The sequence below is a fragment of the Galeopterus variegatus genome, unplaced genomic scaffold, assembly GCF_000696425.1.
Source record: "Galeopterus variegatus unplaced genomic scaffold, G_variegatus-3.0.2 Scaffold214, whole genome shotgun sequence".
Lineage (NCBI taxonomy): Eukaryota > Metazoa > Chordata > Mammalia > Dermoptera > Cynocephalidae > Galeopterus > Galeopterus variegatus.
In genome coordinates this window covers 18,771-43,644 of record NW_007726325.1, presented here as the reverse complement: position 1 = coordinate 43,644, position 24,874 = coordinate 18,771, and the positions used below count along the sequence as shown (strand labels likewise).

Here is a 24,874-nt window from a genome sequence, read left to right as displayed (position 1 = left end):
TCTTACAAAGGGTAGTAATAGAGCTCAAAGGAAAATCAGAAAAGAGCAGTATCAGAGCAACCAAAAGAGGAAGAGTTCTAAGATGGAAATGGAAATGCTGAAGAAAGGTGTGCAAAATGAACAATCACTGAGAAGTTAGTCTGTATTTGACAATTGGGAAGATATTGGTAATGACTGAAGGAGTAATTTCTTTTTTTTTTTTTTTTAAAGATGACCGGTAAGAGGATCTCAACCCTTGGCTTGGTGTTGTCAGCACCACGCTCAAACAGTGAGCCAACCAGCCATCCCTACATTGGATCCGAACCCGGGGCCTTGGTGTTCTCAGCACCGCACTCTCCCGAGTGAGCCACGGGCCGGCCCTTGAAGGAGTAATTTCAATATGATATGGTACAGACAGAAGCCCAAGTACAGAAGTTAAGGAATGAATTAACTTTTAAGAACCAAATATGGGACATTATGAAAATCAAAGTAGGAAAGATATATTAAACAAAATACAAAAAACACATCATGCAGGAAAAGGTAACACTTAACTAATTTAAAATTAAACTTTGGGCTGGCTGGTTAGCTCAGTTAGTTAGAGCACAGTGTTATAATACCAAGGTCAAGGGTTCAGATCCCCGTACCAGCCAGCGCCAAAAAAAAAAAAAAAAAATTAAACTTCTGGGGCCGCCCAGTGGTGCACTCTGTAGAGTGCGGCGCTTGGGAGTGCGGCGGCGCTCCCGCCAAGGGTTCGAATCCCATATAGAGACCGGTCCACTCACTGATTGAGCGCGGTGCGGGCGCGACACCAAGGGTTGCGATCCCGTTGCCGGTCCTGGTACGGGCGCGACACTGAGGGTTGCGATCCCGTTACCGGTCACGAAAAAAGACAAAAAAAAGGAAAAAAAAAAAATTAAACTTCTGTAAGACAAAAAGTAGGACATAGAAGTAAAATAAGCCAGTCATAGAAGTACAAATAATGTATAAAAGAGTAGTCAAATTGGTAGAGACAGAAAGTAGAAAAAAATAAAAATAAAAAAGAAAGTAGAATGGTGAGTGCCAGGGGCTGGGTAGGAGTATAGGGAGTTAGTGTTAATGGGTACAGAGTCTGTTTTGCAAGATTAAAAGAGTTCTAGAGATGGATGATAGAGATGGCTATACAACCAATGTGAATGTACTTAATGCCACTGAACTGTACACTTAAAAATGATTTGGATCCCCACACTGGCCAGCTGCAAAAAAAGGTACAGTTAAGATTACACCAAGGTTAAGGATTCAGATACCTGTACTGGCCAGCTGCCAAAAAAAAAAAAAATGAAAGAAAGAAAAAGGTTAAGACAGTAAATTTTATGTGTATTTTACTACAATTTTTTAAAAAGCATAAAAAAGACAAGACAAAATTAAAAATCAAGCCACAGGGCCGGCCTGTGGCTCACTCGGGAGAGTGCGGTGCTGATGACACCAAGGCCACGGGTTCGGATCCCACATAGGGATGGCTGGTTCGCTCTCTGGCTGAGTGTGGTGCTGACAACACCAAGACAAGGGTTAAGATCCCCTTATCGGTCATCTTTAAAAAAAAAAAAAAAAAAAATCAAGCCACATAATGGAAAATAAACAAAATTATATAAATACAAAAAAAAAAAAATCAAGCCACATAATGGAAAATAAACAAAATTATATAAATACATAAAGAATTCCTATAAATCAGGAAAAATACAAACCACCAATTCTTAAAAGAGGAGGGATGTGGTAAAGAATATTGCCTTGGGTTGAATGTTCCCCAGAAACTTAATCCCCACTGTAACTGTTGAGGGTGAGAAATCCTATTATGGTAATTGAAAGGTGGGGCCTTGAAGAGGTGATTAGATTGTAGGACTGTGCAGGAGTGCCCGGATTAATAACGGTGGTCAGGGCTGTGATTCTGAGGGCTTTAAAAGGACAGTGAATGAGGAGGTTGGTCTTTCACTCTTTCTGCTTCCACCATCTTTGCAATGTGAGACCCCTGGGTCACTGCTGCCTCTAGCAGATGTATTTCTTGGACTTTGGACTTCCCAGCCTCAGAAACAGTAACCAATGAATTTCATTTTCTTTATAAATCACCCTGTTTCTGGTATTTTGTTATAAGCAACAGAAATGGACTAATACAAATATAAACACTAAGTTCACAAAAGAAATTGGCCATTAGAGCCAATAAACACAAAAATATGTTTAATATTGCTACTAACTAGAGAAATGAAAATTAAAATAACCTGCCATTTTACATTCATCAAAGTGACAAAAATCTATATCTCATAAATTTCAAATCACTAGAACTTGTTTATACACTGCTAGTGGGAGCGTAAATTGATAAAACAATGAAGCAATATCCAGTCATGTAGAAGCTGAAAATACACTTAGATCCTGAAATTCTACTTCCTTAAAAAAACACTTATATGCCCAAGAAAACACTATGTAATAATGTTCAGTACATCCTTCTTTTATAACAGCTGAAAGATGGAACTGAATGAAATACATAGGAGAATGAATTATAAAAACTTGTGACACAGAATATGCAGTTTAAAGAACTAGAATATGCATTGTCACAGATAAATCTAAAAAAATAATGCTGAGAGAAAAAGCTTCCGAAGGATAATCACCTACAAAGGTTTTTTTTTTTTTTTTTTTAATTTTATTTATTTTTTTATTTATTATTTTTATTTTTTTTGTCCTTTTTTTCCCCCTTTTTGTCTTTTTTTTACTGACTGGCAACGGGATCGCAACCCTCGGTGTCATGCCCACACCGCGCTCAGCCAGCGAGCGGGAACCAGTCTCCACATGGGATACAAACCCTCGGCGGGAGCGCTGCCGTGCGCTCAAGCAGCGCACTCTCCAGTGCGCCACCGGGCCGGCCCTTTTTTGTCCTTTTTGAGACCGGCCGCACTGCGCTCAGCCAGTGAGCGCTGTGAGCGCACCAGTCATCCCTATATAGGATCCGAACCCGTGGCGGGAGCGCCACTGCACTCCCAGCGCCCCACTCTCCCGAGTGCACCATGGGCTCCGCCCTACAAAGGTTTTTTAAAAAAAACTTTTAAAACACTAAATATGAATTGGAAGAAGAATGGAATAGGAAAAAAGTTATAAAGTGAGCTTCACCTACATGTTTTGTTTTATTGGGGGGTGTGGGGGAATTAACTAAATATGACAAGGTTAAAATCTGTTAAATTTGAATCACAGATATAAAGATGGTCATATATCATTTTCTAAACCTCTAAGTGTAGAATATTTCATAATTTTAAAAAAACATCTTTTAAAATAATTGGTAGAGATCAAAGAGCAGATAGGAATGTAAGCTACTCTTTCTGTTCTTTTTTGGAGGCAGAGACCTGATTTCAAACCCCAGTTCCACCACCAAGTTACTTGATACTGAGAAAGTTACTTAATTTCTTCAGAGTTGCAACTTTTTGATCTGTGAAAAAAAGAATAACATCAATCTCATAAAGCTGTCATATATATAAAATGTCAAATAGTAGGAATTCAACAAAGGTAGTTTTTATTTTAAACATGCAGTAAAAGCAAAGAACTGAAGGGAAAAGAAAGGAAAAAATGATTTTGAATGAAATGAGGTTTTCCCACCTTTTCAGAATTACTTAAGGGAACAACATGGATGTCATATGGATGTGACCGGCTACTTTCTAGCTTCCAAAACCCAATTCTGAAATAGAGATTTACAAAGGGATCCAAGACTTCATACCACAGGATTAATATCTAGACTCCTTGGTACAGTTCCAGGAAACCAGAGCCATGTCAAGAAATCTAAAATAATCCCACAACTCTATATTATTTGAAAGTCTCCCAAATAAATTTCTTTTTCATTTAGAAAGGTAACATTTTAACACAAACTTTTCTCCAATTTTTAACTGCCTCCTAAAGATTAACACCTTGAGAACAAGGCCCACATATATTCCTTTATATAGTTGTGTCCCACCCTCCCCACTCCCTGTTCATTGAGTATATGTTCCAAGTCTCCCAGTGGATACCTGAAACCGTGGACAGCACCAAAACTTATATATACTATGAATTTTTTTTCCCCCAACCGGTAAGGGGATCACAACCCTCGGCACAGTGTCGTCCGCACCCACGCTCAGCCAGTGAGCACACGGGCTATCCCTATATAGGATCCGAACTTGCGGCCTTGGCGCTACCAGTGCTGCTCTCTCCCGAGTGAGCCACAGGGCCAGCCCTATACTATGATTTTTTTAGTGTACATACTTACCCATGGTAAAGTTTAACTTATAAGTTAGGCACAGTAAGAGATTAACAACTAATAGTAAAAAAGAACAATTATAACAATATATTGTAATAAAAGTTATGTGACTTTGGTCTCTCTCCAAATATCTTATTGTACTGTACTTATCTATTTTCAGACCACAGTTGACCAAGAGTAACTAAAACCATGGGTACCTAAACCACGGATAAGGACAAACTACTTGGCCAGCAGTCCCATGGGATGTTTCCATACAGATGACAATGAAACACTACCAGAAGTACTACAACCCTCATCTTAAGCATTTCCTTGAGGCAAATTCACCGAAAGCAAATCACTAAACCATTGAAGGAAACCTTTATATCCAAGAACAACAATAAGCTGAATATGAAAACATAGCTAATTTTCGCATCTAACAGCTAGCTATCCATCTACTCAATGTTTAATATGCCCCAAGCTTTGGTCTAAGCACTAAAAAGACTCTCTTAATGGAGAGGCTTTTGAATGTTTTTGCCACAAAAAATGATAAACGCATGAGGTGACTGATACATTACCCTGATCCAATTATATTATATATGTATCAAAACATCAGGTTGTACCCCATAAGTATGTACAATTACAATGTACATTGTAAGTTAAAATAAAAATTTAAAATAAAAAAAGACTCTCTTAATCTTCCCAAGTTTGTAGATAAAAAATTGAGACAGAGTCAGTACTTCCAGTATTAAATAGAAAAGCCAGGACACAAAGCAAATCTAATTCCAAAGCCACCACTCTTAATCACCAAGTTAAATTTATTATATTTTGGGCCGAGCCCGTGGCACACTCAGGAGAGTGCAGCGCTGGGAGCGCAGCAGCGCTCCCGCCGCAGGTTTGGATCCTATATAGGATAGGGATGACCAGTGCGCTCACAGCGCTCACTGGCTGAGCGTGGTGTGGCCGGTCTCAAAAAGGACAAAAAATAAATAAATAAATAAATAAAATAAATTTATTATATTTTGCTTCAGGATTTAAATATGTCTGCCTCCCGGCAAGTTTAAGTTGTCACACTAAGAGAAAAAACCAAGATATATTTAATTACTTAATATTAAATTGTCACCCCCTTTTGTACTTAAAGTTTTATTAGCATTCAGCTTTTACAGTATTATTTACGAAAAGGACAGTCCCACAAAACAACTATTTGTTATGGCTGGTGAAGACTGACATGCAAAAAGCCTGGGTTCACCATTAACCAGCTCTGTATCACTGAGCAACAATCAACCTTTTCCAGCCTTACTTTCCTGATCTTATACATGAGGAGGTTTGCCAGCGTTCCTTTCAGCTCTAAAATTGAATGCAGGGCTGCCGGTTAGTTCAGTTGGTTAGAGCGCAGTATTATAACACCAAGGTCAAGGGTTTGGATCCTGGTACCAGCCAACCTCCAAAAAAAACCCTGAATGTATTTTAGCACATTTTCTAAGACCCTATTACTCTAACCAACTAAGCTAAATGGCCAGACCTATTTTCTTTAACAAACATTTTGAAAAGCATCTTTTGAAAACCTTCAAAATTAAAGGCCAGCGCGTGGCTCACTTGGGAGAGTGTGGTGCTGATAACACCAAGGCTGCAGGTTTGGATCCCTATACAGGGATGGCCGGTTATCTCACTTGGGAGAGGGTGGTGCTGAAAACACCAAGTGAAGGGTTAAGATCCCCTTACCAGTCATCTTTAAAAAAAAAAAAGAAAAAGAAAAAAAATGAAAACCTTCAAAATTAGAATAATCACATAGCAGTATATTCTTACGTCTATACTTTCACTCAAACATACTCAAAACTAATGTGTGACATTATATATAAGTCAGGAAAGTAATTGTGGTATTTTTTTTTTGTTTTGGTGGCTGACAGCTGGCCAGTACAGGCAAACAACCTGTGACCTTGGGGTTATAAGGATGTGCTCTAACCAACTGAGCACCACCAGGCCAGTAATTGTTCTTGAGGGTACCAGTCACAATTTATAGTAACTACACTTTATTTTGATATAAAAAAAACGCATTTTTTTACCCCAAAGATAGAAATGTGATCTAACTCCACAACCATGTTTGAGTATACAAGAGCTGTGCATCAAAAGTTTGGATCACTATACTGGCCAGCCACCAGAAATAAATAAAAAATAAGAGCTGTGCAACCTTTCTGTTCTAAATATGTAAACATGTTTCTGGACTAATTTTATCACTCATCTCTCTGCTCCCTAGTTCCAATTCAGGTGCCTACAGAAGAGATCACTTACTTAATAAATTATAATATTCCTGTAATTCCTTTGGGATTGCCTCCTGAAATTTGAGGTTAGTCTTAACTTTCCTTTAGACTCCAGCTCAAGAACCTCCCTTCACATCCATATCCTCAGAACTCTCATACCATTTACCCTCTTCAACTATCTTTGCCTGACCTACTTCTCCAACCAGATTAGTCTTTTGGGGCTGCAGTCAATATGTTCAATAAATGTCAATAATGTGTTTACTGGGAAATAAGAGCACATATTCTTTACGAAGGGGTGGCATGCAAGGGAAGCCCAGATGTGTCTAAATCTATACCAATGGGGCCGGCCTGTGGCTCACTCGGGAGAGTGTGGTGCTGATAACACCAAGGCCACAGGTTCGGATCCTATATAGGGATGGCTGGTTCGCTCACTGGCTGAGCATGGTGCTGACAACACCAAGCCAAGGGTTAAGATCCCCTTACCGGTCATCTTTAAAAAAAAAAGAAAAAAAATCTATACTAATGGACAGAAGTCAAAATCTACAACAGTAAAGTAGAACAAGAAATGTATCCCAAACAGTATTACTTGCACAGGCTTTGTTGTTGTTTTTTTTACCCAAACTACAAGCTATCCTTGTTTTTTTTTTTTTTTCTTTTGTCTTTTTCCGTGTCCGGCAACGGATCGCAACCCTCAGTGTTGCCCCCATACCAGACCGGGGACCGGCAACGGGATCACAACCCTCGGTGTTGCTCCCGCGCCTCGCTCAGCCAGTGAGCTGGAACCGGTCTGTATGTGGGATCCGAACCCTCGGGCGGGAGCGCCGCCGCGCTTCCCAAGCGGCGCATTATCCAGTGCGCCACCGGGCCGGCCCCCAAGCTATCCTTGTTGAACCCACTCCAGAACCCCATAAGGTCCACTACTTAAGTTACACAGAACTGTAACTCACATAACTGTTAAAAACACTTCTACTCCTAAAAAATTGTTCAAATTCTGGTTACATTCATTTTTGGTAAGGAAATTTTACCTTTTTCTTTAAATCAAAAAGGAGAAAGTTTAAAAGAAAAACACTAAAAAGGGGAAACAAACTTAATGTTTTCAAAACAAAACATTCAAAGCCAGTAGTTTTTCGTACTTTTACTGTCCATTCATCCTTTAGATAAATTATACTACACATCTGACATAGTTAATAGTCTTAAATGCTCTTCTCATGTATTTAATAGTCTTGAATGTTTTTCTAAAGCGTTTTGTCTACAGCAGTGGTTCTCAGCATTTGGCAGTCTGGAGACATTTTTAATTGATACACTGGCAAGGAGTGGGGGACATGGGGGAAGGGTTGGCAGTGCTACCTGCATCTAGTGGTAGAGTTCATGGATGCTGCTAAACATCCTACAATGCATAGGAGAGCCACTCACAACAAAGAATTATCTGCCCAAAATGTCAATAGTGCCAAGGTTAAGAAACAGTGGTCTACAGACATCAAAAAACTTTCTTCTAGAGATTTGCAATTACTTTTATATAGAATAATCTAGATCAAGGGCTGAGCCCGTGGCGCACTCAGGAGAGTGTGGCACTGGGAGCGCAGCAGCGCTCCCACCGCGGGTTCGGATCCTATATAGGGATGGCCGGTGCACTCACTGGCTGAGCGCCGTGCGGCCGATCACAAAAAAAGACAAAAAAAGAAATACTAGGCTTGAGTTAAAAGGTGGCAGCATACTGGGGTTCAGGAATAGTTGGTTTTTCCTTAAATTCATAAAATTTAAAGTGACAAGATACAAAAACTTACTTAAATGCTGAAAGAAACCTTAATGTACAATAGTAATTTTCATGATACCAAATTGTTTATGCCATAGATTTTAACATTCCCTATGAGAATACTAGGAAATGTTTTGTTTCCTTTTTTGTCTTTTTTCGTGACCGGTAACAGGATTGCAACCCTTGGTGTCGCGCCCACACCGCGACCGGCAACAGGATTGCAACCCTTGGTGTCGCACCCGCACAGCGCCCAACCAGTGAGAAGACCGGTTTCTACATGGAATCCAAACCCTCGGCGGGAGTGCCGCCACGCACCCAAGCGCTGCACTCTACCGACTGCGCCACTGGGCCGGCCCCTAGAAAATGTTACTAAAGTGCAGCTACAGTATGAAAAAATTATAGGTGCCAGATAACATAACATAAGAATAAGCAAGAGTATGTGCACTGATTTAAAGGCATTTTACTTCACTGAGCCTCAAATTTCAAAATATTTTGCATTTTGAAATGCAAGTATATATTTAAATTAATTATAGGTAATAATTAGTTTAAACTAACGATTAAATTAGATTCTGTTTAAACCTTTATCCAGTAATACAAACCAGGCTCAGTTATTTTTAAATAATTAAAAGTATGCCTATCCTTGACAAGTCATGACAGTGTGATGCAATATAAACAAAAGCACGCCTAGATCCAAATCCCAAAGCTATATCTTTGCAGACAAATAATCTAACTTCTCTGAATCTCAATTCTCTCATATGAGAAAAAGGAAATCTAATTCAAATATCTGTTCTTAAGAATTAGCAATAATGGGGCCCGGCCCGGTGGCGCACTGCTACAGTGCGCCGCTTGGGAGTGTGGCGGCGCTCCCGCCGAGGGTTCAGATCCCACGTACAGACCAGCCGCTCACTGGCTGAGCGAGGTGCGGGCGCGACACCGAGGGTTGCGATCCCGTTGCCGGTCCTGGTCCAGTACGGGCGCAACACTGAGGGTTGTGATCCATTGCCGGTCACGAAAAAAGACAAAAAGGAAAAAAAAAAAAAAGAATTAGCAATAATGTATAAACAAACAATACTGGGACCCATTCTACAAATGACAATTAATTGTTCACAGCAGCAGTAATTGATAATAAGAAAATAATACAACCTATGAATAAAATAAAGATTATGGTTTTATATCCTCACAAATCAACAATTCACCTATGTAATTCAACTCAGAAAATAAGTATAAAATTGGGGCCGGCCCGGTGGCGCACTGGATAGTGCGCCGCTTGGGAAGCGCGGCTGCGGCCCGGTGGCGCACTGGATAGTGCGCCGCTTGGGAAGCGCGGCTGGTGCTCCCGTCCAAGGGTTCGGATCCCACATACAGACCGGCTCCCGCTCACTGGCTGAATCATTAACATGTGACAATGAAAGTAGTGAAGAAAAGTTTCTCCGCTTCCTCTAACTTTTTCAAACACTGAGGCGATTCATTTCTGCTTGATTCTATTTTTTTTCTCACTTCTAGGCTGCCTTTTGTGCAAAGTTCTCAGAATTGAAGAATAATCCAAGCGGCACACTGTAGCAATGCGCCACCGGGCCGGCCCGATTTTACCAATTTCTCACGAATCTTTCCTACACGGGCAAATACACATATTTCTTCTTCCTTTTGGCACAAATAGTGGTCTTCTCCACATTATTCGGCACCGTGCTTTTCATATGTGTCTTGGAGGCTATATTTTAATCAATATGCTCTAAGATTGGCTGCTTATAAGCTCTCATAACCAGAATTCAGCAAATGTCAGCTATCTTTACAAAGGCACTTAAAAGGCCAAAAACAGACCTTAAATCAACCAGTATTCTTAGTCAACAAAAGCATATGAAATAAACTTTGGATAAAGTGGAGATTTACATAAGGTGACATGATGAAATACTTGATTACTTGATATATCATTCAAAATACTGCATTTACACACTTAAAAAGGAAACATATAGACTGCCCTACAAGTTCTTCAACGAGTTCAAAATAATCAACATAATCCACTTATAGAATGAGGCCTACTAAAATACCAATGAAAGAAAATATTGGTAAAAATAAAGCTGTTTATTGGTTATATTTATTCCAAGACTAAATTATCTGATCCTCTCCTAAATGTTCTTTGCAACTTACTTTCCTGGAAGAAGTTTCCTTCCAGATTTATAAAGGTACTCTTCTTTAAAGAATAACTTGTCTGTTTGCATATCCTGTATTCTTCCTCTGAAACACTATGACACTTATTTGAAGTAAGCCTTCATCATCCCTTACGTATAAAGAGCAATATTATCAGGGCCGGCCCGTGGCTCACTTGGGAGAGTGTGGTGCTGCTAACACCAAGGCCACGGGTTTGGATCCCATATAGGGATGGCCGGTTAGCTCACTTGGTAGAGCATGGTGCTGACAACACCAAGTCAAGGGTTAAGAACCCCTTACCGGTCATCCTTTAAAAAAAAAAAAAAGCAATATTATCTTAATATGCATTACTAGAGCAACACAAGTATTTCTGGTAATCTTCAACTTAAGCACTAAGAATATCATGGTAAAAAGTCATCTCATATAAAGAAGAGAGACCATATGTACTACCAAAGCAGTAACTTACCACTTTTAAATAACAGAAAATAAAGCATTAGAATTCTATTGTAGGGCAGGCCAGTGGTTCACTCGGGAGAGTGTGGTGCTGATAACACCAAGGCCACAGGTTTGGATCCCTACAAAGGGATGGCCGGTGAGCTCACTTGTAGAGCATGGTGCTGACAACACTAAGTCAAGGGTTAAGATCCCCTTACCGGTCTTTAAAAAAAAAAAAAAAAAAAAAAAAAGAATTCTATTGTTACAGGTGTGTATAACAATATTATAGAAGAAATGTTTTATGCTGTTGGCAACAATACTAGTTGCAATCTTTCATTAGGAAAAATATGTTAACTACCTTGGAGTACATTTACTTATTAAATAAAAAGTTAAAATCGCTGTTTCACTGTATATCAGTACAGACATTAAAGATTCTACTTATGCATTGTACCATAAAAATACAAAGTCATCCTTCCATTCAGAGTTTTGGCATATGAACAAATAGAAAGGTCAGAGTTCATACACATGCTCTGTGAAACTCATCATTACTTATACACTACTACATTCAATAAGTCTGCTAGTATTTGTCATTTCTGAATTTTAAATAATTATTTTCTCCATGCCTACTTGGAAAGATATAGGATCATTGTAGACTCAGTGGAATAAATAAAGCTTAAGTGCTCTCAGATTTATCAATTACTCATCACATACATAGAATGTTGAAATTCACAAATTATTATTGACATTATCAAAGTACCAACCACAAGAGAAAAACACAAAAGCCAATGATACATTCAATAACAGTATGTGAATCTTGAAAGTAATAATCATTTTCAGTATTTCTTTCTGTTAAATTCAAAGGAGAAAAACAACCTGGCATTCTTGATTATTTTTGGTATGAAAAACTGTATTAACACTTTCATAGTTTTGAGTCATATTACTAGAGCATTTTGCATATTTTGTACAAATAAATGTGGCCAGCACTAGTGTATCTAAATTCTGCAGGACTCAACAGCAACTGGAGACAAATTTTTAAATAATGTATGATATGTGAGGATATGATATTATGTCGGGACAAACCTACTCACTTATTAAGAAGACATAACAATGTGCCAATCTGGTAAAATCCCACGTTTTTAATAGGCTTATTTTTCAAAAGTAAGATCAAGTTATCTATGAGGGACATCATAATGAAGTTTCACAGCACAATACGAGTCACAGAGGTATTGTCTTAGGAGAGACTCTGACCTGTAACTTGTAAACCGTATTTTGAAATAAGCTACCCATACAATCCACTATTTTTTCCTAGTTAAAAATATTTAAATCCTTTTAATACACCAAACTTGCCTTTGCCCAGTCAAAAAGCTCTAGCTGTTTATAAAGAGGCCTAGGAATTGCGGGGTAGGTGGAAAGATGATCTAATTTGGAATTAATTTCCTATCTCAGGTGAAAATTCCCTAATCACCCCCTTCCAATAAAACAGTATCCCATTATACCTCCCCTTGTCTCCAACACTAAGGAGTAACCCTGAATGTCCTCCTTCCATTAATACCTAAGGACTCTCATCGTTCCTTCCCTGATGAAAGGATAGTGAAGGCCTGACAGGCAATAACCTAGAATACCCTTAAAAGTGTGGGCCTTTGAGAAGCGCTGCTTTCCGGATCCAGTTACCACCTTTCCCCTTCCCCCAATCCACTTCCCGGGTTTTCTCAGGCTCGGCCTGCTCCCTCCCTACCCCACAGACACGCTTCCAGCTGTTGGCACCGCCTCGGGGTTCTTTCTAGAGCCCGCATCCCGCAGAGGAGTGCCCCCGATCCATCTGCCCCCCAAACCGTGTTCCTCCCCAGACCACCCGTGCACGAGATCGTCCATCCCAGGGCCCTGGAAAGGGAGGGGAAGGCGGCGGAAGGAGGGGGAGACTGCTGCTTCCCCACAGGCAGAAGGGCGGCCGCAGGCAGGTCCAGCCGGGGGCTGCCAGGGATATCGGGGCCGCCACTGCGAGGACCCTCCCGCCCGGGTCTGGGGGGGTGTCCGGGAGTTCATTTCTGACCTCCTCGCTCTTCAGCACCTCCTTGAACTCCCGCTTGATTCGCTGCACCGCGATGTTGGCCATGTCTCCGCCCGCAGCTGATTCGTACCCGCCTCCTCCGCCACCGCTACGACCACCGCCGCCGCCGCCGCCACCTCTTCCTCCACCGCCTCCTCCCTCGGCGATTCAGACCCGAGGACACGAATGCTGCCACTGCCACCCCCGGCCGCCGCGCTCTCCTCAGTGTGGAATCACCTCGGCGCCCGGCCACCAAAATGGCGCCGGGTCCGCGCATGCGCACGACGCTGACCCGGCCCGGCGGCGCAGCCGCTCCCGTCGTAGGTCCGCACAACTCATCCGCCAGCGCGCCCCGCGCCGCGCGTCTCAGCCGGAGCTGCGGCCGCGCGGCCCCGCCCTGCCGGCGTCTGTGGTCGGGAGGGTGCGGCTTCCGCGCTGGCCAGTCCTGCCCGGGCCTCCCGGGTCCTCCCCTGCGCCTTCACCCCTCTTTGTACCCGTGTGATCCGGTCCGGGCTTCCAGGCTCAGACCGAAGGCTTCAGTCCAACGTGACGAGCTCCCGGGGCCCTTGCCGGCTGGAGTTCGCCCTGACTCAGCAGACCCAGAACCCACTGGTTTGGTGTGCCCCGCTGTGTCTAGCGTGTGAAAGCTATCCCGGAACTCGGTCCGGCCCGTTTTCGGTCGGTATAGCCCCAGAAAATCCACCGTGATCGTTTCTGTTCTGGAACCATTACAGTTCCACTGTTATGTCAGTAATCTCAGGTACTACAGATTATAGAATCAAGGATGGTCACTGTTAGATCTCATCAGGTGTACTCGAGACAGGAACTCCACGGAGAGGCCTGAGGTAGGATTAGAAGCCAGATGTTCATCTTTGACCTATGTTGATATCCTGAGCTGTGGAACTAAAACCTTGGTTTTCAAACTTGAGTATGCATCAGAATCCCTGGAGAGCTTGTTAAAAAACAAACAAAAAAACAGATTGCTGGGTCCCATCCCTAGAATGTGGGATGGGCCTAAGAATTTACGTCTCTAACAAGCTCCCTGCTGCTGCCGCTGCCGCCGCCAGTATCAAGGATCACACTGTGAGAACCACTGGACGAAGACGTGAAAATTCGTATATATTAAAGTGGAAATTGGAGGAATAGCAGCTTCTTGAGGCCACGGGGTGGGGGAGGGAAGAGCTTTACTTCTGTAAGCCTAGGGCCTACAAAGGTGTCTGATGCTAGTAGGCACTCATTACATTAAATATTGAATGAATAAATGAGTAAAGGTAAGAGTCAAAAAAAAAAAGACACAGGACTGGCCGGTTGGTTCAGTTGGTTAGAACACAGATTGTAACACCAGGTTCGAGGGTTCGAATGCCTATACAGGCCAGCCGCAAAAAATGAAAGATAAGTCAAATGCTTTACGTACAAGGTAACTTTGAAAGGCAATGTGAAAGTGGTTGCTAGAGTTTACAGTAAGTCGTACAGTTTTGGTGCCAAGAGGTACTTTGAATAGAACATTTTGGAATAAGTAATAAAGGTGTTGTTTTAGAAGTTTATACTCCATCAACTTCTAACCTGACCAATCAGTAAAACATACTACTATAAAAATATCACAAATGTATGGTCTTAGTAAAAGTAGCTAAAATTGTAGCTGCAAAAAGGGTAACAGCTACTGGTAGTGAATCATTCGGTGTAGGCACGTGGCAAAAGGGAATTTATTGAACTTCTGTCCTGGGAACCAAGGGGAGATTTTTTCGTTTCAGTTCTATCCCAGGCCAGCTCTCTTGGCCAGCTTTGGTTTCCTCATCTGCGAAGTAAAGAAGCTGGATTAGGTTATCTCTTTCAAGTTTTAAGAGTTTAGAATTCTAATATATCATCTCAAAACATTTCCCCAAGTGGACTGACATAAATTATAAAAACCCTTCTAGCAGAGCCCCCTAGTGGTCCTAAGAGGAGTCAACTATACTGGTGTACAGTACAAACGTCATGGTACAGTGAATTACTGGTATAATGTAAATCATGCAATTCTGTATGTATTTGTGCCGGTACTTTCTAAAAATCTTTTTGTGCCGGTATATAAAGCAAATTATTTTGAGGTGTGCAAGCAAATTTTTGAGTGCTTTACATTTATCACTTTCATTCAGTCCCCAATCCTGATCATGAAACTGAAGAAACTTGCAGCACTCACATCACAGGGGAACAGTTAGAAGGAACTGGTCATTTCTACTGAGGAAGAGGAGTTTAGTAATTTTTTTTTTTTAAAGGATGACCGGTAAGGGGATCTTAACCCTTGACTTGGTGTTGTCAGCACCACGCTCTCCGAAGTGAGCTAACTGGCCACTCCTATATAGAGATCCAAACCCATGGCCTTGGTGTTACCAGCACCACACTCTCCCAAGTGAGCCAGGGGCCAGCCCCGGTTTTAGTAATTTTTAAATGCACATAGCCATTAACTCTGCAATTCCGCTTCTAGGAATTCATTCTACAGTCTTTCCGGAGAATGAGACAATTGCCTATTAATTGATAAGAGACAATCTTCAAGATACTTTTTTTTAAGCACTAGCCAAGTGCGGTAGTGAGAAGGTGGGAAAGAGTAGAACAAACAGTTCAATCTGTAACTGACTGTGAACAATCAATTAAGAAAACTCACTACCTTCAGACCAGCCAAGAGTTTTTCACATTTTAAGTGAAAAAAAGCACCATGCTAAATACAATTTGTTATCCTAGATTGGATCCTAGAACCGAAAGGAAAGAACTAGTGAAATCTGAATAAGTTCTGTAATTTAGTTAATAGTCTGTAGCGATGTTAATTTCTCAATTTTAACAGCATTATGGTTGCATAAGGTGTTAACATTAGTGGAAGCTGAGGAAAGAATATACAAGAATCTCTGTAGTATCTTTGCAACTTTTCTGTAAATCTAAAATTATTCCAAAACAAAAAGTTCACTTTTCAAAAAACACTATGCAGTCCATATTGTGTATAGTATGTAACCATATGTGTGAGAGAAGAAATGAATGTGCTTGTGTATATAATGCTTGTGAACCCATAAAATATTGCTGGAAAATTCATAAAAAACTGACAATAGTGGTTATCTCTGAGAAAGTAATTTAAGGCTTTGGGGGAAGCAAAATAGGAGACTTTTCACCTTCTATCCTGTTGTATATTTTACCTATTAAAAAATAAATTTTTGGGCTGGCCCGTGGCTTACTCGGGTGAGTGCAGTGCTAATAACACCAAGGCCCCGGGTTCGGATCCCATATAGGGATGGCCGGTTAGCTCGCTGGCTGAGCGTGGTGCTGACACCACCAAGTCAAGGGTTAAGATCCCCTTACCGGTCATCTTTTAAAAAAATAAAATAAAATAAATAAATAAATTTTCAGGGCTGGCAACTTAGCTGAGTTGGCTAGAGAGGATTGTTATAACACTAAGGTCAAGGGTTCAGATCCCAGTACCGGCCAGCCACCAAAAATAAATAAATAATTAAAATTTCAAAAATGAGTTTCCAATGATGCATATCAGAGGCTCTTCTGATTAACTCCATTAACAAATTAATTAGGGCCGGCCCGTGGCTCACTCGGGAGAGTGCGGTGCTGATAACACCAAGGCCACGGGTTCGGATCCCATATAGGCATGGCCGGTTAGCTCACTGGCTGAGCCTGGTGCTGACAACACCAAGTCAAGGGTTAAGATCCCCTTACCGGTCATCTTTAAAAAAAAAAAAAAACAAATTAATTAAATGAGTGTTTATTGAATGCCTACTATATGCCATGCATGATCTAGGCCCTGGAGGCATATCACTGAACAAGAGATAAAAACCCCTGGAATTGTGGAATTTACATTCTAGCAGAAATGGAGAGAATTAATCTCAGACGATAATAGGCAGACATCTGGGGAATCCCTGAGATGTTTTAGGGGGTTGATCTGCCATTCCTGTTGCACCAGTGTTTCAAAACAATAGTGGGTAGGGCCGGCCCGTGGCTCACTCGGGAGAGTGTGGTGCTGATAACACCAAGACCATGGGTTCGGATCCCATATAGGGATGGCCAGTTCGCTCACTTGGGAGAGCGTGGGGCTGACAACACCAAGTCAAGGGTTAAGATCCCCTTACCAGTCATCTTTTAAAAAAAAAAAAAAAAAATAGGCAGACATCTGGGGAATCCCTGAGATGTTTTAGGGGGTTGATCTGCCATGCCTGTTGCACCAGTGTTTCAAAACAATAGTGGGTAGGGCCGGCCTGTGGCTCACTGGGGAGAGTGCAGTGCTGATAACACCAAGGCCACGGGTTCGAATCCCATATACGGATGGCCGGTTTGCTCACTGGGTAAGCGTGGTGCTGACAACACCAAGTCAAGGGTTAAGATCCCCTTACCGGTCATCTTTAAAAAAAAAAAAAAATAGTGGGCAAACTAATGTACAGTTACTTTACTAGTAACAATTATGTTAATGCCACACACTCACTGTTTTAAAAATGCCAGTTGTACTTCAGAGTGTCCTTGATGAAGCAGTAGAAATTATTAATTTTATTAAGCCTCAATATATGAGTACAAGTGTTCTTGATATTCTGTGTGATAAGATGAGAAGTATACTACATGGTAAAGCACTTTTGCATTTGGTTGAATTGCGAGCTGAACTAACCACTTTATTCATGAAACACCCATTTTTACTTGAGATAATGATTGAAAGAAGCTATGTTTATGTAGACTTGAGTATTTGGCAGATATTTCATCAAATACGAATTAGGTGAGCCTGTCATTTCAGGAAAACAACTGACAGATTTTGTTGCCAATGATAAAATTCAACTTTCAACTAAAAATTAGAATTTTTTTTTCCTTTTTGTCTTTTTTTTTTACTGACCGGTAACGGGATCACAACCCTCGGTGTCGCGCCCGTACCGGGGACCAGCAACGGGATCGCAACCTTCGGTGTTGCGCCCGCACCGCGCTCAGCCAGTGAGCGGGAACCGGTCTCCACATGGGATCCGAACCCTCGGTGGGAGCGCCGCCGCGCTCCCAAGTGGCACACTCTCCAGTGCACCACCGGGCCGGCTCTAAAAATTAGAATTTTAGAAAACATTTGCTACCATGATTTGACCGCTCCCAATACTTACAGAATTTTCTGATGAAATTGATGGTGGTAATAACAAACGTGATTGTTTGATATTGAGCAATGAAATGTGTCAACATTTGGAAGAGCTGCGTAAATCAGTGAACCAATATTTTCCAAATGAAAAATGCATTATGTTACAAAATCACGCATTGGTAAAAGATCCATTCAAGGTTTAAGACCGGCCAATGGATTTTTTTTTTTTGTCCTTTTTTTTTTTGTCTTTTTTCGTGACCGGCAACAGATCACAACCCTCAGTGTCGCGCCCGTTCCGGACCAGGACCAGCAACGGGATCGCAACCCTCGGTGTTGCGACCACACCTCGCTCAGCCAGTGAGAGGCCAGTCTGTATGTGGGATCTGAACCCTCGGCGGGAGCGCTGCCACGCTCCCAAACGGCACACTGTAGCATGTGCCACCGGGCCGGCCCTGGCCAATGGATTTTAATGTAACATAATATAGAAAGTTCACTGATAAAATTTCAGATTCTAGATTGCAACTAACCTTTAAGAAACCACTACTTGTCTAGTTTTAGAGCAGTATCAAAGAATATCCACAATTATCTGAAAAAGCTATTAAAATATTAGGGCCGGCCCGTGGCTCACTTGGGAGAGTGTGGTGCTGATAACACCAAGGCCACGGGTTCGGATCCCTATATAGGGATGGCTGGTTGCTCACTTGGGAGAGCATGGTGCTGATAACACCAAGTCAAGGGTTGATCCCCTTACTGGTCATCTTTTAAAAAAAAAAGATAATAAATAAATAAAATATTTCTCCCCTTTTCAACTACATATCTGTATGAGGCTAGATTTTCTTCATGGACTTCAACCAAAACAACATACACAATATTTAGAATCCAAAAGCTGACAGGGGCCAGCCCGTGGCTCACTCAGGAGAGTGCGGTGCTGATAACACCAAGGCCCCGGGTTCGGATCCCATATAGGGATGGCTGGTTGGCTCACTGGCTGAGCGTGGTGCTGACAACACCAAGCCAAGGGTTGAGATCCCCTTACCGGTCATCTTTTTAAAAAAAAAAAAAAAAAAAAAAAAAGACAAAAGCTGACAGGAAAATACAGCTGTTTTCTATTAAGCCAGGCATTAGAGAGATTTTGTTTTGAAAAATATAGTTATTGTTTACTAAACATATTTATATAAGCATGTGATGTATTTATTACAGTTATTTATTAGTAAATGTTTGAATAATTTCTCAGTTTTAATTTCTAACACAATGTTGGCAGATATAACCCACATGAACGAAAGCTCATTGAATCCTCAGTATTTTGAAGAGTGTAAAAGAGATCTGACTACATTTGAGTATACTATATTAGACATGAGGCTTAGATCTAAAACGCCACACAATTTCAGAATATAGGGCTGGCTGATTAGCGCAGCTGGTTAGAGCACAGTGTTATAACACCAAGGTCAAGGACTGGGATCCCTGTACTGGCCAGCAGCCAAAAAAAATTATAATATATAATGTACATAAACATTATATATGTGAAGATTGTAAAATTATTTTTAGATTAAATGGAGGAAAGTTCATTAGGTAACTCTTCTGATGTTCCTAAAAGTTTTGATGCGTTGATTCAAGTAAAAAAAAAAAAATGCAGTAGGTCATACTATTGCTTTGCTAATCCCTGATAATAATCACCAACATTTGAAATGCATGCTCAGGTCTTCCTTTTTGTGGATACTGCTAGTTACTATTGTGCTCTTCATGTTCAAATTTCCCGTTCTTCTAAATGCAGAGAAATTTTTTTTCTTGCAGCCCTTTCCCGACCTTGTGTTTTGCCAACTATTGAGGCTTTTTTTCCTGTTTCTTGCCATTGCGTATTCTACCCAAGCCTCTCATTTAACTCTTTTTGTGAAATACACACTCCTATCTCTGAGATCATTTTGCCGTTTTTTTTTTTTTTTTGCTTTCACTGAGCTCTGCCCTTCCCATCTTGTTTAGCTCCTCCCACGTAGCCCCCCTCTCCCCCCAATGAGGAGCTTTAGCAGCAACAGTGGAAAGCAGCATTTAGATCTACAAACTTCTAAACTTAGCTCCAGGCCAGTGGGCACCACAGAATTGATTTTAATGCACTCTCTGTTATTTCAGATTTTAAAAACAGATCAGAATCTCCACCATTGTGGCTTTCAGAATATCTGCAGCATGGAGTGGAAAGTTGGTTTCCATAGCACAGAATATGGTTCCTTGTCTTAAGTTCCTATCAGGCACAGAGGTTCTTTAGGTGGGAGCTTTTTTAGGAAGAAACCTAGTAATTCCACTCTGTTCAAGGGATATGTAGCTACAAGTGAGACACGGCTAGTAGGGCCTTCACACTTCACAATCAAGACACCAGTCACCTTTCCAGTAGACTGCCCTCTGCTGACCATCCCAATAGTTATTCCTTTCACTCCTAGAATTACTGGGCCCCAATGCAAAGATTCCAAACCCTTTAGAAGCCATCCTTCAAAATCCCCTTCTAGTTGTCTCAAAGACCTTGAACTGGCCAACGTGAAGACTTTCTGTCAATTGAAATTCACAACTAACTTTTACTTACTTAACACGTCAATTATGTCAATTATTAATATTCATTTAGAATTTCATAAATCATGTTTCATTAAATTGGCCAGATATTCTTTGTTTGTTCTTCCAAATCCACTCATCAACCTTGTCCACTCTGTCTTGTGCCTTGAGATGCTAGTAGTATACAATGTCTCTACCTTAATAGGACTTCCTTAAGTTCTAGACTGCAGGTGAGTGTGGCCAATAGGAGGCTCTGGCAGGAGAAATGGCCAAGGGTCAAAAAAGCTGCATTTTTCTGCCGAAGTCCATAGTTCCTGTCCAGTAGCTCTCCCACTTAGTTATAGCTGTAGCTATTGCTATAGCTCTTTCAGGATGTCATTAATCTTGATCCCCTTACCTCTTCAAGCCTGGAGGTACCAACAGTTCCCTGCTGTTGTTAGCCTTTATCATCTTCCTTTGACTTTTGTAAATATCTTTTCATCAAACTCTTAGTAACCACTTGTTTCCTGTTAAGACCCTGTCTGATATACCAAGATACAACCATAGTTTCTGATTCTCCTGGATGTTGCTGTTATTGAGGAAATTACCACTCTGTCTCTACTGCTCTACAAGCCCCCTGTGGGATTACTTAGAGGAGCTCAGTTTTAAAACTTTCCTCACTAGGGTTAAGACCAAATTCTGAAGGGCAAACTGAGAGTGACTACTGCAGGTTTTGCCCTATAAGTAACATAAATATTTCTCTCTTTCTTGGTGCTCCCAGGAGAGAAGATTCTCACCCACTTTCACCTCTCTATAGCTGACCATTCAGCTGCACCATACTAAGGAATGGTTCCTTTCCTGGGTGAACAATCGAGCTTTAAGTCCCTCTTCTCAGAGACTTAGGGGTACATATGCAAAAAAATTCACATGTGCCCTCTAAAGTTAGCAAGCACCATGATTTAGGCACTCTCAGGAGACCTTACAGAGGCCAGGTTTCTCTGCATGAGAGCTGTGAATAAAATCATAATCCAAGGGCAGGCCTGTGGCTCACTCGGGAGAGTGCAGTGCTGATAACACCAAGGCCACGGGTTCGGATCCCATATAGGGGATGGCCGGTTAGCTCACTGGCTGAGCGTGGTGCCGACAACACCAAGCCAAGGGTTAAGATACCTTTGCTGGTCATCTTTAAAAAAACAAAACAAAAAAACCATAATCCAAAGTAGCAGTAGACATGCTCATCATATAAACGTTTCAGCAAAAACAGTGTGCCCAGAATTTGACACAAATATATTTTATTCTCCTTTGTATGATTTTGATGTTATTAACAAGACTATGCATTCTTACACAACTTTAACCTATCAGCATGGTATTTTATTAAGTTAACGTTAGAAAGGCGATTGATTTTAAGGAAAAATAGTGTAAAATAGCACTTGGTAATTTAGTATTCCACAATTTTGTATCTTTGATTAAGAAAGATACAATCTCATATTTCCCATCTGAAAAGCACAGGAAAGCACTTAGATACTACAACAATGAGGCTTCAGATATATCGAGACTAGAATATAGACCAAGCAATCTTATTGCTAAATAGAATTTTTTTAAAAAAAATCAACAAAACCTCATTACCCACACTAGACAGCTAGATTTTTGTCTTTATATAAAACTAAGTCCCAGGGCTTTTTATACAGGCTCTCATTAGGCTTCCTTGCAACACCTCATCCCAAGCTTTTACTTTTTTATTTTTTAAAATTGTGGTAAAATATACATAACATAAAATTTATCATTTTAACCATTTTTAGGTTCATTGGCCTTATGTACATTCACGTTGTTGTGCAACCATCACCACTATCCATCTCCAGAACTTTTCATCATTCCAAATAGAAACTTTATACCCATTAAACAATAATTCCCCATTCCTCCCTCCCCTCAGCCTCTGGCAACCACTATTCTACTTTATGTCTCTATGAATTTAACAACTCTAGGTACCTCATGTAAGTGGAATCATGCAATATTTATCCTTTTGTGTCTGGCTTATTTCATGTATTATGTTTTAAAGGTTTATCCATGCTGGAGTATGTATCAGAATCTCCTTCCTTTTTAAGGCTGAATAATATTCCACTGTACATATGTACCATATTTTGTTTATCCGTTCATCCATCTGTGGAAACTTGAGTTCTTTCTACCTTTTGACTATTGAATAATGCTGCTATAAACATTGGTGTACAACTATCTGTTTGAGTCCTTGCTTTCAATTATTTTGGGTATATACCCAGAAGTGGAATTGTTGCATCATTAATTTTTTTTAATTTATTTTTTAAATTGACAAATAATAATTGTATATATTTATGGGGTAATGTGATATTTTATTATATGTATACATTGTAGAAAGATTAAATCAAGCTAATTAATATATCCATTACCTCACCAACTTATTTTTTTTTTGTGGTCAAGAACTTTAAAATCCTGGGGCCGGCCCGGTGGCGCACTGCTACAGTGCGCTGCTTGAGAAGTGTGGCGGTGCTCCCGCCGAGGGTTCAGATCCCACATACGGACCGGCCGCTCACTGGCTGAGCGAGGAGCGGGGGCAACACCGAGGGTTGCGATCCCGTTGCTGGTCCCGGTCCGGTACGGGCACGACACTGAGGGTTGCGGTCCGTTGCCGGTCACGAAAATAGACAAAAAAAAAAAAAGAATTTTAAAATCTATTATTTTAGCAACATTGAAAGATGCAATACATTTTTATTAACTGTGGTTACCATGGAGTACAATAGATCATTAAAATTTATTTCTCTAGTCTAACTGAAACTTTGTACCCTTTGGTCAACACCTCCCCATTCCCCATCCTTTACCCACTCACCTCCAGCCTCTGGTATCCACCTTTCTACTCTCTGTTTCTATGAAGTTGACTTTTTTAGATTCCACATATAAGTGAGATCGTGCAGTATTTGTCTCTCTGTGCCTAGCTTATTTCACTTAGTGTAATGGCCTCCAGGTGCATGCATATTGTCAAAAATGACAGAATTTCCTTCCTTCTTTAAGGCTGTATAGTATTCCATTGTGTATAAATACCATTTTTCCTTTATTCATTCATCTGCTGATAAACACTTAAGTTGCTTCTATATCTTGGGTATTGTGAGTAGTGCTGAAATTAACATGGAATGCAGGTATCTCTTCAATATACTGATTTTATTTAATTAATTTATTTATTTTTGGTGGCTGGCCAGTACAGGGATCTGAACCCTTGACCTTGGTGTTGTAACACCATGCTCTAACCAACTGTGACATACTGATTTTAATTCCTTTGGATATGTACACAGAAATGAGATTACTGGATCTCATTTGGTAATTCTATATTTAATTTTTTAAGGAACTACCATACCTTCTTCCTCAACTGCTGCTGCATCATTTTATATTCCCAACAGCAGTGCATAAGGATTCCAGTTTTTACACATTCTCACTAACACTTATTTTCTGTTTTTTTGATAATAGCCATCCCAATGGGTGAGTAGTGGTATATCATTGTGGTTTTGATTTACATTTGCTTAATTATTAGTGATGTTGCATCTTTTCACGTGCTTATTGGTAATTTGTATATCTTTTTTCAGAGATATTTCGTAGTCTTTTTCCTTAGTTTTTAATCAGCTTGTTTATTTTTGTTGTAGTAGAGTTGTAGGAGGTTTGTTGTTTTTTAAATATATTCTTTTAAAAAGATGACCAGTAAGGGGCTCTTAACCTTTGACTTGGTGTTGTCAGCACCACACTCTTCCAAGTGAGCTAACCAGCTATCCCTATATAGGGATCCGAACCCGTGGCCCTGGTGTTAGCAGCACTACACTCTCCCAAGTAAGCCACGGGCCAGCCCTTATATTCTGGATATTAATACCTTATCAAATATATGATTTGCAAGTATTTTCTTCCATTCTGTGAGTTACCTTTTCACTCTTTTGATAATTTATGTTTTTTTTTTTTTGTCACCTGTGCTTGTGGTATCATATCCAATAAATCATTGACGACTCCTATGTTATGAAGCTTTCCCCATGTTTCCTTCTAAAAGTTTTGTAATTTTAGCTGTTACATTTAGGTCTTTGGTCCATACGGAATTAATCTTTTTTGGGGGGGGCAATTTGCTTGTAAGGGGATCCAAACCCTTGACCTTGGTGTTACAACACTGTGCTCTAACCAACTGAACTAACTGACCAGCCCTGTTTTGAGTTTATTTTTTTAATTTTTAAAATTTTAATACAATTCAAGTCAGTGTGTCAGTTTCATTCCAGCTCTGTCGCTGCCAAACCTGGGGGTAGGGACTGCTTCAGTTTCTCTGCCTTCTCTTTGTCTATGATGACCAAGGTATAAAAGTACCTGCTGTATCGAACTTTAAGCTTCACATTAACTTTAATTTTCTTTTTTTTTTTTTTAATTTTTATTTTGTCAATATACAATGTATATGATTATTATG

General features: G+C 40.5%; 1 protein-coding gene and 1 pseudogene across 1 annotated transcript in view; both read right to left on the bottom strand.

Moving 5' to 3' along the window:
- Positions 1-13,198, bottom strand: part of UBE2K (ubiquitin-conjugating enzyme E2K) — a 71,363-nt gene extending 58,165 nt beyond the window's left edge. The window contains exon 1 of the mRNA XM_008565927.1: positions 12,840-13,198. Within this exon, the coding sequence (XP_008564149.1) occupies positions 12,840-12,902 (63 nt within the window). The 5' untranslated portion in view covers positions 12,903-13,198. The remainder of the gene's footprint in view (positions 1-12,839) is intronic.
- An 11,485-nt stretch (positions 13,199-24,683) lies between these two features.
- Positions 24,684-24,874, bottom strand: part of LOC103585060 — a 4,726-nt pseudogene continuing 4,535 nt past the window's right edge.